General features: G+C 42.6%; 1 protein-coding gene across 2 annotated transcripts in view; it reads left to right on the top strand.

Annotated features, from left to right (window-relative positions):
• SLC29A3 (solute carrier family 29 member 3) overlaps positions 1-13,467 on the top strand; it is a 31,811-nt gene extending 18,344 nt beyond the window's left edge. Inside the window, exons 3-7 of one of the 2 annotated variants that reach the window (XR_007357690.2) lie at positions 926-1,008; positions 4,726-4,952; positions 6,718-6,880; positions 8,907-10,504; positions 13,139-13,467. Coding sequence is in view for 1 of the 2 variants with exons in the window: in XM_048858257.2 (XP_048714214.1) it covers positions 926-1,008; positions 4,726-4,952; positions 6,718-6,880; positions 8,907-9,585 (1,152 nt within the window). In the remaining variant the exon portion in view is untranslated. Of the gene's footprint in view, positions 1-925; positions 1,009-4,725; positions 4,953-6,717; positions 6,881-8,906 lie in introns of both variants that reach the window. The other variant, XM_048858257.2, reaches the window with a different exon arrangement.
• The last annotated feature ends 529 nt before the right edge of the window (positions 13,468-13,996 follow it).

Genomic DNA, 13,996 nt, shown 5'->3' with positions numbered 1-13,996 from the left:
TTTCTGTTTATTTCTTATGGCTAGTGGACTCCTCTGTGCTAACCCCAGATGCTTTTTTTGCTTGTAATTTTTAAGCTGAACCCCCAAGAAACCTATTTGGGGTCTTTAATTTTTGGAATTGCTCTTTTAAAATCTAGCAAAAGCCTAAGTTCCAGATGTATTTTCTTTCTTTTTGCTTTTAATAAAATGTACCTTTCTTAAGAAAAGGATTGGATTTTTGGTGTCCTAAGAGGTGTGTGCATATGCTGTTTAATTAGCTGGGGGCAACAGCCAGTTTCCTTTGTTTTCTTTCTCAGCTCTTCCCCGAGGCGGGGTGAAAGGGCTTGAGGGTATCCCAGAGGAAGGAATTCCCAAGTGCTCCTTCATGGGTTCCAGGGGGTTTGCATTTGGGTGGTGGCATCATCAACCCATCCAAGGTCAGAAAGAAGCTGTAACCTTGGGAGTTTAATACAAGCCTGGAGTGGCCATAACTACTTTTTTGAATCCTTGCGGGCCTCCACTTTCTGCACTCGAAGTGCCAGAGTGGGGAATCAGCCTGGACAGATACTAATGCAGTAATTATTTTAGTAGCTCATGCTATTTATGGTACCCAACACAGTAACTAGCTGGAAGATTAAGACAAGTGCATTAGAAGTAAGTTTGGTAAATTGCCGCTCAGTCTGTAGGCCCACATTATGATGGTATAAAGAAAAGGAGTACTTGTGGCACCTTAGAGACTAACCAATTTATTTGAGCATGAGCTTTCGTGAGCTACAGCTCACTTCATCAGATGTTGAAACCTGTCATTATGATGGTATGGCAGCTGAGAGCTTTATCTTGGTGTTCTTGATTTGCTCACTGCTGCTTGTATAGGAGGTTTCTGAGGTAGTGCGTAGCTAGATTTGTTTCTGATTTTGGTTTTAAATGCCTTTGTTGCTTTTTGCAGGACTATTTTGAAAGTTACATTTCCATTGCCTCAACTGTGCCTTCGTTGCTCTGCCTGATTGGAAACTTTGTGCTAGTCAACAGGTAAGTGCAGTTACATCTCTAGTCTAGGTTGCATTAAGCACCACCATTTCCAGGCTTGCCTGCTCCCTCTGCAGTCCAATCACTCCACCCTTTTCTCTACTCTTTAGTGCTAGCACAGCAGTGGATTTGAAGTCAAGCTGAAACATCTAATGGGGAACTACATTTAACCAGAAAAAAATGTTAGCTAAAACTGCTTATGAAAGAGACTCACTTTGCTATTCTGTCCCCACAGCAAAGCCCACTCGAGACACCTCTTAGGTATTAGACCAGGCACAAATACATTTCTGTGCACAAACTCATGTATTTGTTCTCTTGTGTGATGATAGTGTTTCAGAGAAGTAACAGCCCACTGTAGAAAAAGGTCAAATACAGTATTAAGTTTCTTGTTACATTTCCCTGTGAAATCTGTGTTCTGAAAGCTACTGTAGTTTATAATGTAGTACAGGTCCCTGGAATCAGTGATTCTTCTTCCAATGATGGTCCCTATATATATTCCAAATGTGGGGTGCGCACGCGGGCCATGCACCGGAGTCAGGTGTTTTTCTTAGCAGTGCCCATTGGCCCGCACGTGTGTCGTGCATCCCCTTGTGCTCGCACCCGAGGGTATAATAGGCTGTGTGGGTCTATGCCTCTCCAGTCCTTCTTACCGCCACATGGCCTGAGTCAGAACCCTTGTTCTTTCATGCTCTTAGTTTTTACTAAATCTGTGTTCTGAATGCTACCATAGTTTATAACTAGGGCCCTACCAAATTCATGGTCCATTCTGGTCAATTTCATGGCCATAGGATTTGAAAATTAGTCAATTTCACATTTGCAGATGTTTACAGCCAAAATGTCACAGTGTTGTAACCAGGGGGGTCCTGACCAAAAAGGAGTTATGGGAAGGTTGCAAAACAGTTGTAGGGGGGTTGTGGGATTGCCACCCTCACTTCTGTGCTGCATTCAGACCTGCCTCTGGGTACCTCTCCCTGCTGCATTGACCAGGTTACCCCCTGCCAAGAGAATCTGAGACACAGGGGGAAGGTTTCCCCACCCACAAGGAGAAAATCTGTTAGTGGGAACTATAGCACTGTACTTGCCTTGACTCCCTGTTGACTGGCAACGATAGCTCTATTTTCTGTACCTGCGGTATTTGCCTGTCCCTTTTATCTGCCTTGTTCTGCAAGTTCTAATCACTGAAGAAAGAATGGAAATTAGTCTGAAGATGAGCCATTTCAGTGCACAATGGCAGGAGGTGTGTGTGTATAATATATACTTCATATTGAGCAGGTACTTTAATGTTCACCATTAATACCATAGTAATTATTAGCCAAGTGATAAATTCCTAAAACAAGTGCTCAGTTGTTATCTATTTTTGCACGTTGTATGCAAACAGGGGAAAGGGAAAGAAAGCAAAGGAGAACTTCATAAAATAGCTCTTGTTTTTCTTGCATATCCTCCAGACTGCTAATGTATCCATTTCACTAAACTATTATGTATTTAATGCATTACATTTAAATGTAGCATCTATCTCCTGCATATCACAGATTCTTCTGACTGGTGCATCTATAATCAATAAGTGTTTTATTATGTTAAATTTTCAACATCATAAATACTCATGAGGCAGATTAACATTATGAAGAATTCTGAGCAAATCGGTTCCCTGTGGTTCAAATATTATGCAGCATGTCTGGCGAGAACAGCATCTTTGAGAGCTAACCATTATCGTTGTTTTAAAGTAGTGGCACTGTCTGTGGATACCAACACACATGAGATCATGGAAGTTTTTTTTGTACATCATTTGGGAGAGAACAACAAAACCAGGTAGTGCTGACTCCTTGTGGGTGCGCGAATACACTTGTATTCATAGCAGTGCTCCTGTTTGACCAGGTATCATTTGGGGGGTTTTAAATTGCTTTTCAAAAAGGTGTTCCATGCACACAAGGCATATTTGTCAGGAGTCCTTCCTCCTCCTAAAAATGGGCTAGTCAGACTACAGTATTTGTAGTTTGGGTAACTATGTGGCATGATGCACCATATTGTGATCCCTGGGAGACCTGCCTAGGAGAATAAGGTTTAGTACAGGAGACCTTGGATCTGAGGATGAAGGGAATATATTTCAACACTTCATCTCTAGATCTTGATTGCTAGCTTAGCTTTCCTTTTTCTTCCTTTTTCCTTTATCCCTTCTCTGCCCTGAAGGTGAGCTGATAGTCTTGTGTGTCTATAATAAGTGTGTCTATAATAAGTAACCTTCCTGTTCAAGCAACTAACTATCTTGTAGTGACAAGCATGTGATTGCTTTCACCCAGCCTGCAGTATTCCCCAAGCAGACTTTGTTGCAGCTGCCAGTTGCTCTTCTGAGGGGAATATCTCCTGTTTCTGCTAGAAATAGATATTTACAGGTTGGTCGGGTTTATAGACTTATTGAGTTGAATAAGCACTGATGGAAGATGTGGAAGTCATCAATTTGATATCAAAACGCTTTAAAATAATTACTTTTTATTTCCCCCCTTGGTCCTTCCCGCCCCAGAGGAATTAGTTCATAGCAACTTCTACACTGGCTTCATTTCTCTAGCCACCTGGCTTCCTTTGTGCTCTTGTATTATCTCCCGGCTGGCTGACACATCAGCAGCCTGCATTAGCCAGAATATGCATTTCTAGGCTGCCATTTGTGCTTCCAAAGCAACTCCATTGTCAGTCCCCAAGTTCCCATGTTGTGGTGTGGCATCTTGAGTGTGTGCTCTAAAAAGTGGGACAGGCTGGCAGCTACACACTTGCACACTGCATTTTGACAGCAGTCGGTATTACTAGCACATGGCACTTCTTAGCTACCTTTAAAACAAAGGTCCTGAGGTTGGGTTGTGCAAATTACTTAGTTTGTAAAGTACTTTGAAACTCTTGGGTGGAAAAGGGTACAGAAATACAAAGTTACAAAATGATAGCCATTATTGTATTTGTCTGGAAACTTTTTGTTACTAGGGTTTTTAAAAATGAAATATGTAGAATAGAGTAGATCGTGCCAGCCTGTAGGCATTTAAAGATGAGTCACATGTAAGGAGAGGCAGAGGCAGTATGCTCTAGTCCAGTGGTTCTTAACCTGGGGGTGCGAGATGCCCTTTTTGGGGGTGCGAGACATGCCAGATTTTTTTAGAAGGTAAATCATCGAAAACACAAATTCAGCACAGGCACATAAGTACACCTACTTTGTTTCATCAGACCTATGTATTTATTAACATTATACATTTTTTAACGATTACTGTAATATATAAACAAAAAATATATCTAGGTTTAAAGAACTGACCTACTTCAACGATTTTTGATAAGGGGGGCGAGAACATATTTTGAGAACCAAACAGATGCAGGCTGCAGTAAAGGTTAAGAACCACTGGTCGAGTGCATAGGGCACTATACTGGGAGCCAAGAGACCTGGGTTCTTCTGCCAGTTTGTTAACTTGGGGCAAATCACTTCACCTCCCCCAGCTCTGTTTCCCCTCCCCTTCCCCATAGTCTGTCTGTTTAGATTGTGAGCTCCTCAGGGACTGTCTCTTACTATGTGTGTATACAGCACATAGTACAATGGGACCCTGATCTCAGCTGGAGCATCTAGGCACTACTGTAATAGAAGTAATGAATAATAATAGATTTTGTGACTAAAATAGATAAAGTGTGTGTGTGTGTGTGGGAGGGTCTCATTTTAAAAAAAAAAAAACCCAAACCATTGCATTTCTTCTCTAGGGTATCTGCCAGCATTCGCATTCTGTCCTCCTTGGCTGTCATGCTGGCTGTCTTCGTGGTGATCACTGTGCTGGTGAAAATGGACACATCCACATGGACACAGTGTTTTTTTGTCGTAACCATAGTTTGCGTAGTCATAGTCAGCAGCGCCTCAACCATCCTCTCCAGCAGCATCTTTGGCCTGACAGGCTGTTTCCCCATGAAGAATTCGCAGGCTTTGATTTCAGGTTAATCTCTCTCTGATATTCAAAATGGAATCAGTGGCAGTAAGTAAATGATTAACTTTTTCAATGGAAAACTACCCACTCGCTGAGAAACAGACTGACGAGAGAACTTAGAAACTCCTTAGACTCATGGATTTTAGTTTTGTGACCCATGCTTTTGGTTCTGTAGCACATGCTCTATCTTGGTGGAGGTTTTGCTGCATCTTGCATTTAGACATGTGATAATGCGGTCTGCATGTTGGCTGAAGTAACATGACCTTTCCTTTATTTAAAAAAAAAAAAAAATCTGTAGACTGAGATAAAGGGAAGTTGCCAAGGAAGAAAAACAGCCAGTCATGTGAGCTGACTCTCTAGCTTCTGTAAATGTTTTGTAGACTGCCATACTTCACTGTATAAAACAGCATTTGTTCTCTCAAAAGAGACCAGGAGAATACCAGATCTTTGTATCCATATCTTGTGGGTGAATTTCCCCTAAAGCAATGTGAGACAAAGGACCACAGACTTAATTTTTCTATAGGGGGAAGAACATTCCTTAGTTCCACATTTGTTTATATCTCAGGAAATATTAAACTTTGCATTGTCTCTCTTCTTATATTCCACGTTTATGCTCATTTCCATAACTGACTAGGGACATGCTGAGAGTTATGAGTGATGAGGTCTCTGGAGGTTTGGATGTTGTTGATACCTACCCTGCAGTGCATTTAGCATGTTAAGAGAGAGATGAGGGGAAGAAATCAAGATAGTGACTTCAGAAATACTTCCTTGGGCCAATGCAAGAATGTTTTAATGATTTTTTTTTTTCTCATTGAGGGAAATCAGCTTCTCTCAGATGTGGCTGTTCCTGTTGTAAAAAATGTGTATGTGGTATTGGCAACTTGATTTGCATTTTGGAAGGTAAAAGAGAGAGACTATCAAACTCCCAATTTTAGAAAACCAAGTTTGGGTTTCTGATCTGGTAATTAACACTGTCCTCTGAAACTAGGCATAGGAAATCCTCATTAAAGCCCAGCACGCCAGACCCACCTGGCCCCCACAGTGTGATGTATTTGTATATCCTTGCTGGAGGGCAGAGAAGGATGGATGGAAAGTGCGGCTCCCATTGCACTACACAACTAGTACACAGCAGGGGTTGTGATCCAATAAATAACTGATTTGTAGACCAACATAGAAGTATAGGCAATACCAAACATGCAGATGGGCTTTCCCTTTCAAGGCTGCTGGCTTTGAAGCCTTGTATCTGGGGTAACTAGATGATCCAAAGTGTTAATGCACTGGCTTTTCACCTCTGGAGCCCTAGATTACGTGAGGCTTGGGTCAGACGAGATGAGTTTAGAGGTTTCCAGCTAGTCAAATATTTGTTTTTTTCCACATCCCAAAACTACCACACAACTTGCAGCAATTGGCTGCCTTGTGTTGAGAGACCTGGAGCTGGAATTCAAGCCATGTTCATAGGTTAGGATTGAAGTGCGTTGACTAAGCTGTGTGTGAGCACTTGCACAGCACTTTCCAGCTCTGTGTCTGGCTCTGGCCAGTGCTATCAGTGGTTCTGTTCCAAGAGCACTGAAGTTTGCCTATACATTCAGTTAAAAATGGTTTCTGAAATTCCTAGATGCAAACCTCTTACCCTCACCTCTTTAATTCCTGCCCTCTATTTCGGCTTTGAAGCTGCTGTCTACCCAAGTGTCTGGGCCTGGCTGATCCAGTATAAACTGGGCATTATTACATGCTTCTTTGACACTGAATTCTTGCTTTCTCCCCCTCCATGTAGGTCAGGCCATGGGGGGCACAGTCAGTGCTGTGGCATCGGTGGTGGACCTGGCAGCAGCAGCTGATGTTACAGACAGTGCCCTGGCCTACTTCCTGACAGCAGATGTCTTCATCATTGTCTGCATTGTGGTATACCTGATTCTTCCCAAGTTGGAATACTCCAGGTAAAGCCTGTCAAGCCAGCAGGCCATTGACTATGCCAGGGGTTCTCAAACTGGAGGTCGGGACCCGTCAGGGGGTCACAAGGTTATTACATGGCGGGGTTGTGAGCTGTCAACCTCCACCCCAACCTTGCTTTGCCTCCAGCATTTATAATGGTGTTAAATATATTTAAAAGTGTTTTTAATTTATAAGGCGGGGTCACACTCAGAGGCTTGCTGTGTGAAAGGGGTCACCAGTACAAAAGTTTGAGAACCACTGGACTGTGCAAATACCCTAAGCAGGGTTCACCTGATATAGACTTTGGATGTGGTAAATATGCCTCAGGTGCAGGTAGAGAGGTATTTTTCTGCCTAATAAGAGCTACAAAGTACATGACTGTAGTATGTTGAGATGTGAAAAGCCAGCAGTAAGAACAGCAGTGAAAAGGGGTAGCTGGGGACCTACTTTCTCTTTCATTGTGAAGCGTAAAGGGTCAGGAAAATCATAGTCTTATGTGATGCCCATTTCTCCTGTCTCCTGCCATTCGGCAGTCTTGCCTTTTATGTTGTTTGCTCCCATGCTTGTCTGATTGTTGCAAGAATCCCCATTCTCTCCTACCCTGCTCGGAGGGCCATGCAACACACCCTGTGCTTTGCTGTCCTGCTGCTTGTGTTCAGTTCCTTTGCTGGGTCTCTTTCGTCTGACCTTCCTGATTTGACAGAAACCACAGACAGAAACTGTGGGATTTGCAGCTTGTCTTGAGTTTCTGAAAAGCTACCTCTGTGGGGAAGAGTGGGGGGATGACTGAAACCACATAAGCAGCTCTAGAATTGCTTAATCAGAAGTTAAACTGTTATTCAGATTAACCCCTGAAACATACAGATAACAACCAAACAGGTCCCAGGTTTCAGAGTAGCAGCCGTGTTAGTCTGTATTCGCAAAAAGAAAAGGAGTACTTGTGGCACCTTAGAGACTAGCCAATTTATTTGAGCATGAGCTTTCGTGAGCTACAGCTCACTTCATCAGATGCATAAAAGTGGAAGATGCAGTGAGGATGTTTTTATACACACAGATCATGAAAAAATGGGTGTTTATCACTTCAAAAGGTTTTCTCTCCCCCCACCCCACTCTCCTGCTGGTAATAGCTTATCTAAAGTGATCACTCTCCTTACAATGTGTATGATAATCAAGGTGGGCCATTTCCAGCACAAATCCAGGGTTTAACAAGAACGTCTGAGGAACGGGACGGGGGGGTGGGGGGGTTGTAGGAAAAAACAGGTCCCAGTGGTTCATACCAGTATTTTGGACTCCTAAACATCTGGATTCTCCAAGCCTGATCGGTTTGGAGATGTCTGTCGAGCCCTCCTGTGAATAGCTGGGCATCTCTGTGCATCAGAGGCATTTCTTGTTTAATTAGAACACAGTCAGGTTGGGAGAAGGGAGTTGGAAAGTCCATGGGATTTGAGTAAATCCTACAGGAAGCAGTAGTTAGAGTGCATTTGTGGTGATGTAGGTAGGTTCATGTGGGAGCAGGAGATAATGTTTTTGTTTTGTTCACAGCCCTCTTTTATTTTGCAATGAAGAGCACAGGAAACTGAAGTGTTTTGTACATGCCCCCATAATATGATTGACATGGGCCCATATTTTGTAGGGAGTGGGATCTTGGCAAGGAAGAGGAATGTGATCTTATGTGTCTATTAAATCCTGAGGGCATTGAAGTAGTCTCTGTGTGTAGCCCTTTATTACAGTAGAATCCACTAACAGAAACTGTGGGGATTGCCACAGCTTGTGCTGAATTTCTGTCCTCTGTTTCCCTGTTGACAAGGTTTCAGGAAGTTTGCGGACATCAATATTCTCTCTGGATTCTGGGCTGGGGAGGGGATCCGTTTCTGATGAGGTGGGCAGTACAAGCTATATAATCTAAATACTGAATTCTTTATTTGTTGGGTGCCAGCGAATTTTCCTGCGCAGCCGACTTCTGTTCTCATTGCAGCTGTTCATGTTGATTTCATTGGGTTGTTGATAGTTTTCCTTCTTCTCTTCTTTCAGGTACTACATGAGAAGCCACAAGGGTAGCACACACCCAGCTGGTGTGTTGCCTAGCACTTATTTAGAGGAAGTGGATGAGTCACAAGGCATCACCAACAGCTCGTTTCCAGCCAAAGGGACCAGTGACCAAAACATCCCACCCTTACGTCCTATCCTGAAGAAGACCGCTGTCCTAGGCTTCTGTGTCTTCTATGTCTTTTTCATCTCTATCATCATATTTCCTTCCATCTCCTCCAGCATAGAGTCTGTCAACAAGGACTCGGGGAGTTTATGGAGCAATAAGTACTTCATCCCCCTCACCAGTTTCCTTTTGTACAATTTTGCTGACTGGTGTGGACGGCAAATCACTGCCTGGATCCAGGCCCCTGGCCCAAAGAGCAAACTGCTCCCTGCTCTGGTCGTCCTGAGAACTTTGTCACTACCTCTATTCATGTTATGTAACTATCAGCCTCGGAGTCATATCAAAATGGTAATCTTCAACAAAGATGTCTACCCAGCTGTCTTCATTGCACTCTTAGGACTCAGCAATGGTTACCTGGGTACCTTAGCTATCATCTATGGCCCCAAGATCTTGCCAAAAGAGTTGGCAGAGGCAACAGGGGTGGTGATGACATTTTACCTGACATTAGGGTTGGCGCTGGGATCTGCCTGCTCAATTCTTTTGGTCCATCTAATATAGAAGAGAGGTGGAAGGGTGAGGGTGTTACCATCAGCTTGGGCAGCACTAGGTTGAGATCACCAGCAGTTGGTTGAAGAACCAGCTCCTTTCGCTAGGAAATCTATGAAGTTACATTCCTGAACCTCTGATCCTGATCAGGTCTAGTGGGGCTTGGAAATTGAGCTCCTGAAAAGCAGGTGGGCAGGAAAGTTGAGGGAAAGCAGTGGAGTTATTTGCTGAACCTGAAAGTCAGGTGAAATGCATCCCTCATTAAGAAGCTCATAAAAGGGGTGCCTAGCTAGTATGGGGAGAAACAAAGCATCTGCAGAGATTCTCTAGGCTCAAAAAGGAGCTTGATATTTTCCCTGTTCATTGCTGTCACCAGGTCTGTTATCATTTTGGTCTTATATTAACTATTTGCTGGCTTCCCAAGCATGAAGGCTGACTAAACTGATTCAAGTTACTGCTAACCCCAGAGGTGAACTAATAATGAGTTTTGTTAAAAAAAGAACAAATAAACAAATGCCCCTCCCCCCCATGTGGTTTGTGAGGAAGTTCCCACAGGCCGTGCCAAAGGGGGTTCGTCCAGAATGACAGTTTTGATGCTGTGAAAGCTTCATCTCCAGGAACAACTCATTAGGTCAGGTGGATGTGCACCAAATGTTGCTCTTTTCCTTCCACCCACAATTAGGTTTTCTTTCTTAGATCTGCTGAACCTAACATTGCTGAACCTAACATTTTCAGATGCTTCAGTAAGCCCCACTATTTTCTGCTGGACAATTTAAAAGGACACTCTTGAAGGATTTATAATTGTTTTATTACTGAATTAATGCTGTGGGACCTTGAAACTGAAATCTGTTTCCCTGTGGAATACTTCCCTCGTATGATGTACATAAACACTGCTTTGTTATTTAGGATTGCTTATTAGAGCTGACCTTGGGTAAGTGTATCCCTTGTAATGTTGTTTGTTTGTGTATGATATGGAACAGAGCACTGACGGGTTATTCTTGGGGGAAAAACCACAGAAAAGTACAATAGTTAGATTTTATCCACTTTCTTCTAAGACCAGGAAAAACCCTGAATATTGGGCATAAGTTCCTAACAATGAGATCTATCAGACTGGAATAGTTTCCTTAGGGGTGGAGTGGAAGCACCGCTGCCTGCATCATTCCAAATTAGACCGGGCAAAACACTGGCAGGGGGATGTCCTCTAGATCTCCTCGCTCTTATCGGCTGATACTGTTGGAGAGTGGGGTAATACTTCGTGCTGTACTAGACTTGACAATATCCCTTTACTCTGACTAGCATAGTAGAATGATTAGCGGCTTTGTTGTTGTTGTTTTAAACTTCCTGTGCTGCTGTTTTTATCTAAATCTTTGAACTGGGTCATGTTGTGGCAACTTTCACAAATTAAAGTGAATGGGCACTAATGTCTTTTCTCAAACCTACCAATAGGTGGCCCAATTAAATCTTAAACTGAAAAGGATCTAGTGATGATAAATTTTGCTGCTATTTTAAAAGTTCTACAGTGTGTGTTGAGAGGAGGAAATTTTATTAAAAAAAGATTTATTAGAGGGAGCACTTTATGATGTTTACTAAATTCACTGTATGAAAAACATTGAGACCCCGGTTAATTCAAGTGGACTGGCTGTGAGGAAAGGGAAAGATTACACTGGTGATCTGGCATTAGATAAATTTGGCCTATACTGTTATCAGAATGAGGAGATGTTATAAAGCAAAAAGATTGTCTCCAAAGGGGATGGCTTTTTAAATGTATATATGAAATTTAGATGAAGCACAAACTAAACTAAATATGGTTCTGATTATAGTTTTACTCTAAAATTGGATGGATAAATGCTGTAAAAGGAGATTAACTGGCAGCCTAATTTTATAATTTGTCATTACAATTGAATGCCTCTGGGGAAAATAACTATGGGAAAATGTTTCCGTCGGGATTTGTTGTCCCAAAGAATTGAAAGAGGAATATCGAACCTTTTGCTGGTAACTCACCCTTAGCTGGTAACTTCTTTTGATTTCAGTCTGTCCTTTGAGTTCCTGATGTGCCGGCGTTCATGTGCCAAAAAAGTGACACCACAACTAGTACTCATGGCGGAGATGCTATGGGATGAATAGTCTTGGGAGTTAGAACTTGCCTAGAGTTAGTGCCAGTAAGTCAAAAGGTTTCGTCAGGATGGTGTGGCCGATGCCATGCTGCTGCCAATGCAGTGCCTTCTGTGATGATTATTTAAAGGCTTTCAGGATTTGGTATGAATAGTTAGGAATTAAAACTTGAAAAATATATTTTAGTTTTTTAGTATTTAACACTGGACAGAATATTCATTGGAAAGTAATCTGGCCTAGTTGCTGAAGCCAGTGCCCTGTGTTCTGGAGTCTCTTCCTTTTTTGTGGTCTGTGTGGGCAATAATAGTAGATAAGGTTTTAAAAATTGAAGTTCAGTTTTGGTAGCTGAGAGTTTCACAAAGTGTCTACCTACTGCTGGCTTTCATTACTTTATATAGAGAATAATACATGGGTAGCATATAACCTACCATGACTGACAGCAGTTATTGAGACTGAACTAAGTGTTTTTTCAGTATTTAGTCTGGGATCATTGGTAACACACATACAGTTCAGCTTTACAGGTAATTTTAAAACATAAAATCCAGACATGAGTGGAAAATTCACAGGGCATGTGATGCAGAAGGAGAAGCTTTACAGCATGTGACTTTGCATGGCATAGGCTTTAAAAAATTGAAATGAATACTGTCATTTCACGAGGAACTAATCCTTTGGCCTTCATTGCATGGAAATATAGTACAGCCTGGCCAAGGCTGCTACATGTTAAATTCCATTTTTGTTTAGATTCTAAAGGGTAGCTAAATGACTTGGTGGTACGGTTTAAATGCACCTCTACCACTGACAACCATTCTGCAGAAGCCCAAGGCGTGGGTGTGTGTGTGTGTGTAATATTGTTTTAAACCAAAGTAGGACTTGATTGGTACTGGTGCCTGTCACCTCTGCAATGTTGTGAAGTTTTAGGAGCCTTTGTGTGGTGTAGCAGGGTACTGTACTAGTCTCTCATCTCGGGAGAGCTGAACTCAAATTCCCTTTAACAGATAAAGGCATAAAGGTGACATTTGTGGTCTTAACTATTTCCCACTAAAATTTTTGCCTATGTCACATAAGCCCCGTGCAATATCGGATAATTTTCATTCTCTTTGCAGGAAAAACCAGAGCCTGGAATAAAACTGTGTTGGAATATATATGTATATAACTTCCATTCGGGGTTAAATATTTTTAAAAAGAGGCTTAAACCCGGCATCCAGTTTTATACCTGCAGTCAATTGTACAGACACGAACAATGGCATTAGAATTTCTAATTAGCTGATTGCAACTGCAAATCATGTAGATGCCTAAATACAATCTCTTGTGTCTGCAAATTTAGAGCCATAAGTAAAATATTGCCTATTGACAGCTCTGGGCGGGGCTGAATGTAACTGTGACAAAGTGGGTTTTTTTACGTTATGTTGCATGTGAGTCTTACTGTCCTGTACTAATACTGTGTGTACCCCAGTGCCTAGGTGATTGGAATTGGGGGTGTGGCTTTTGTGGAGGCCCTCGGGGCAGATGGCCGATACCTTTCGTAACCTGAGAACCAGGAGGGGGATGCAACCAGGTGACATTTTGCCCAGGAAGCAGGACAAAGAACGGAGGAGGAGCAACAGGCGTGTCGAAAGGCAGGGTCCAGGGCAGTCTGCTGTGGGGGACTGGAAGAGGGGGAGTCCAAGCCGTCTGGTCTGGGGTTCCCCCAAGATAGACTTGGCTAAAACTCACTGATTTTTGTGCTAACAAGTTCTGTTCTATGCTGTGTACCTGTCAACTAATAAACCTTCTGTTTTACAACGCTGGCTGAGAGTCATGGCTGACTGCAGAGTTGGGGTGCAGGGCCCTTTGGTTTCTCCAGGATCCCCGTTCAGGTGGACTCGCTGCGGGGAGCACATGGATGTTGAATGTTCTGAATTTCAGACACAGGAAGGCCGAAGCCATGTAGGCTTCTTGCCCTGGCAACAGTGGCATGCTTTGCCAGAGTCCTGACTGGCTCTTACAGAGCAGTTCCAGAGCATCGGCGCGGTGACTCTGTGACAGTAACAAGGCGCTCTTCCTAATGCTAAAATTTATTTCAGATGCTTACGACTGAAAGGACTTCAGCTCAAGGGTTGCTTTGCAGTTCTCTGATATACTTGCTATTGGTTTCTAAAAGTGTTCTCAATGGGTTTTTAAAATATGAAGCCATCTGCTCCATGTTCCTTCTTTTAAATCTTCCTAATTGTGAGTAGGATATATAGTATTAAGAGAGAACATGATCCTTGAGAGGGATTGCTCATTAACTGACTATTTTGCACTTACTTTGATTCTGTCCACAGTTAAAAAG

Source organism: Caretta caretta, chromosome 7, assembly GCF_965140235.1.
Source record: "Caretta caretta isolate rCarCar2 chromosome 7, rCarCar1.hap1, whole genome shotgun sequence".
NCBI classification, from domain to species: domain Eukaryota; kingdom Metazoa; phylum Chordata; order Testudines; family Cheloniidae; genus Caretta; species Caretta caretta.
Note: the sequence above shows the minus strand (reverse complement) of the source record. Positions and strands in the feature narration are given on the sequence as shown.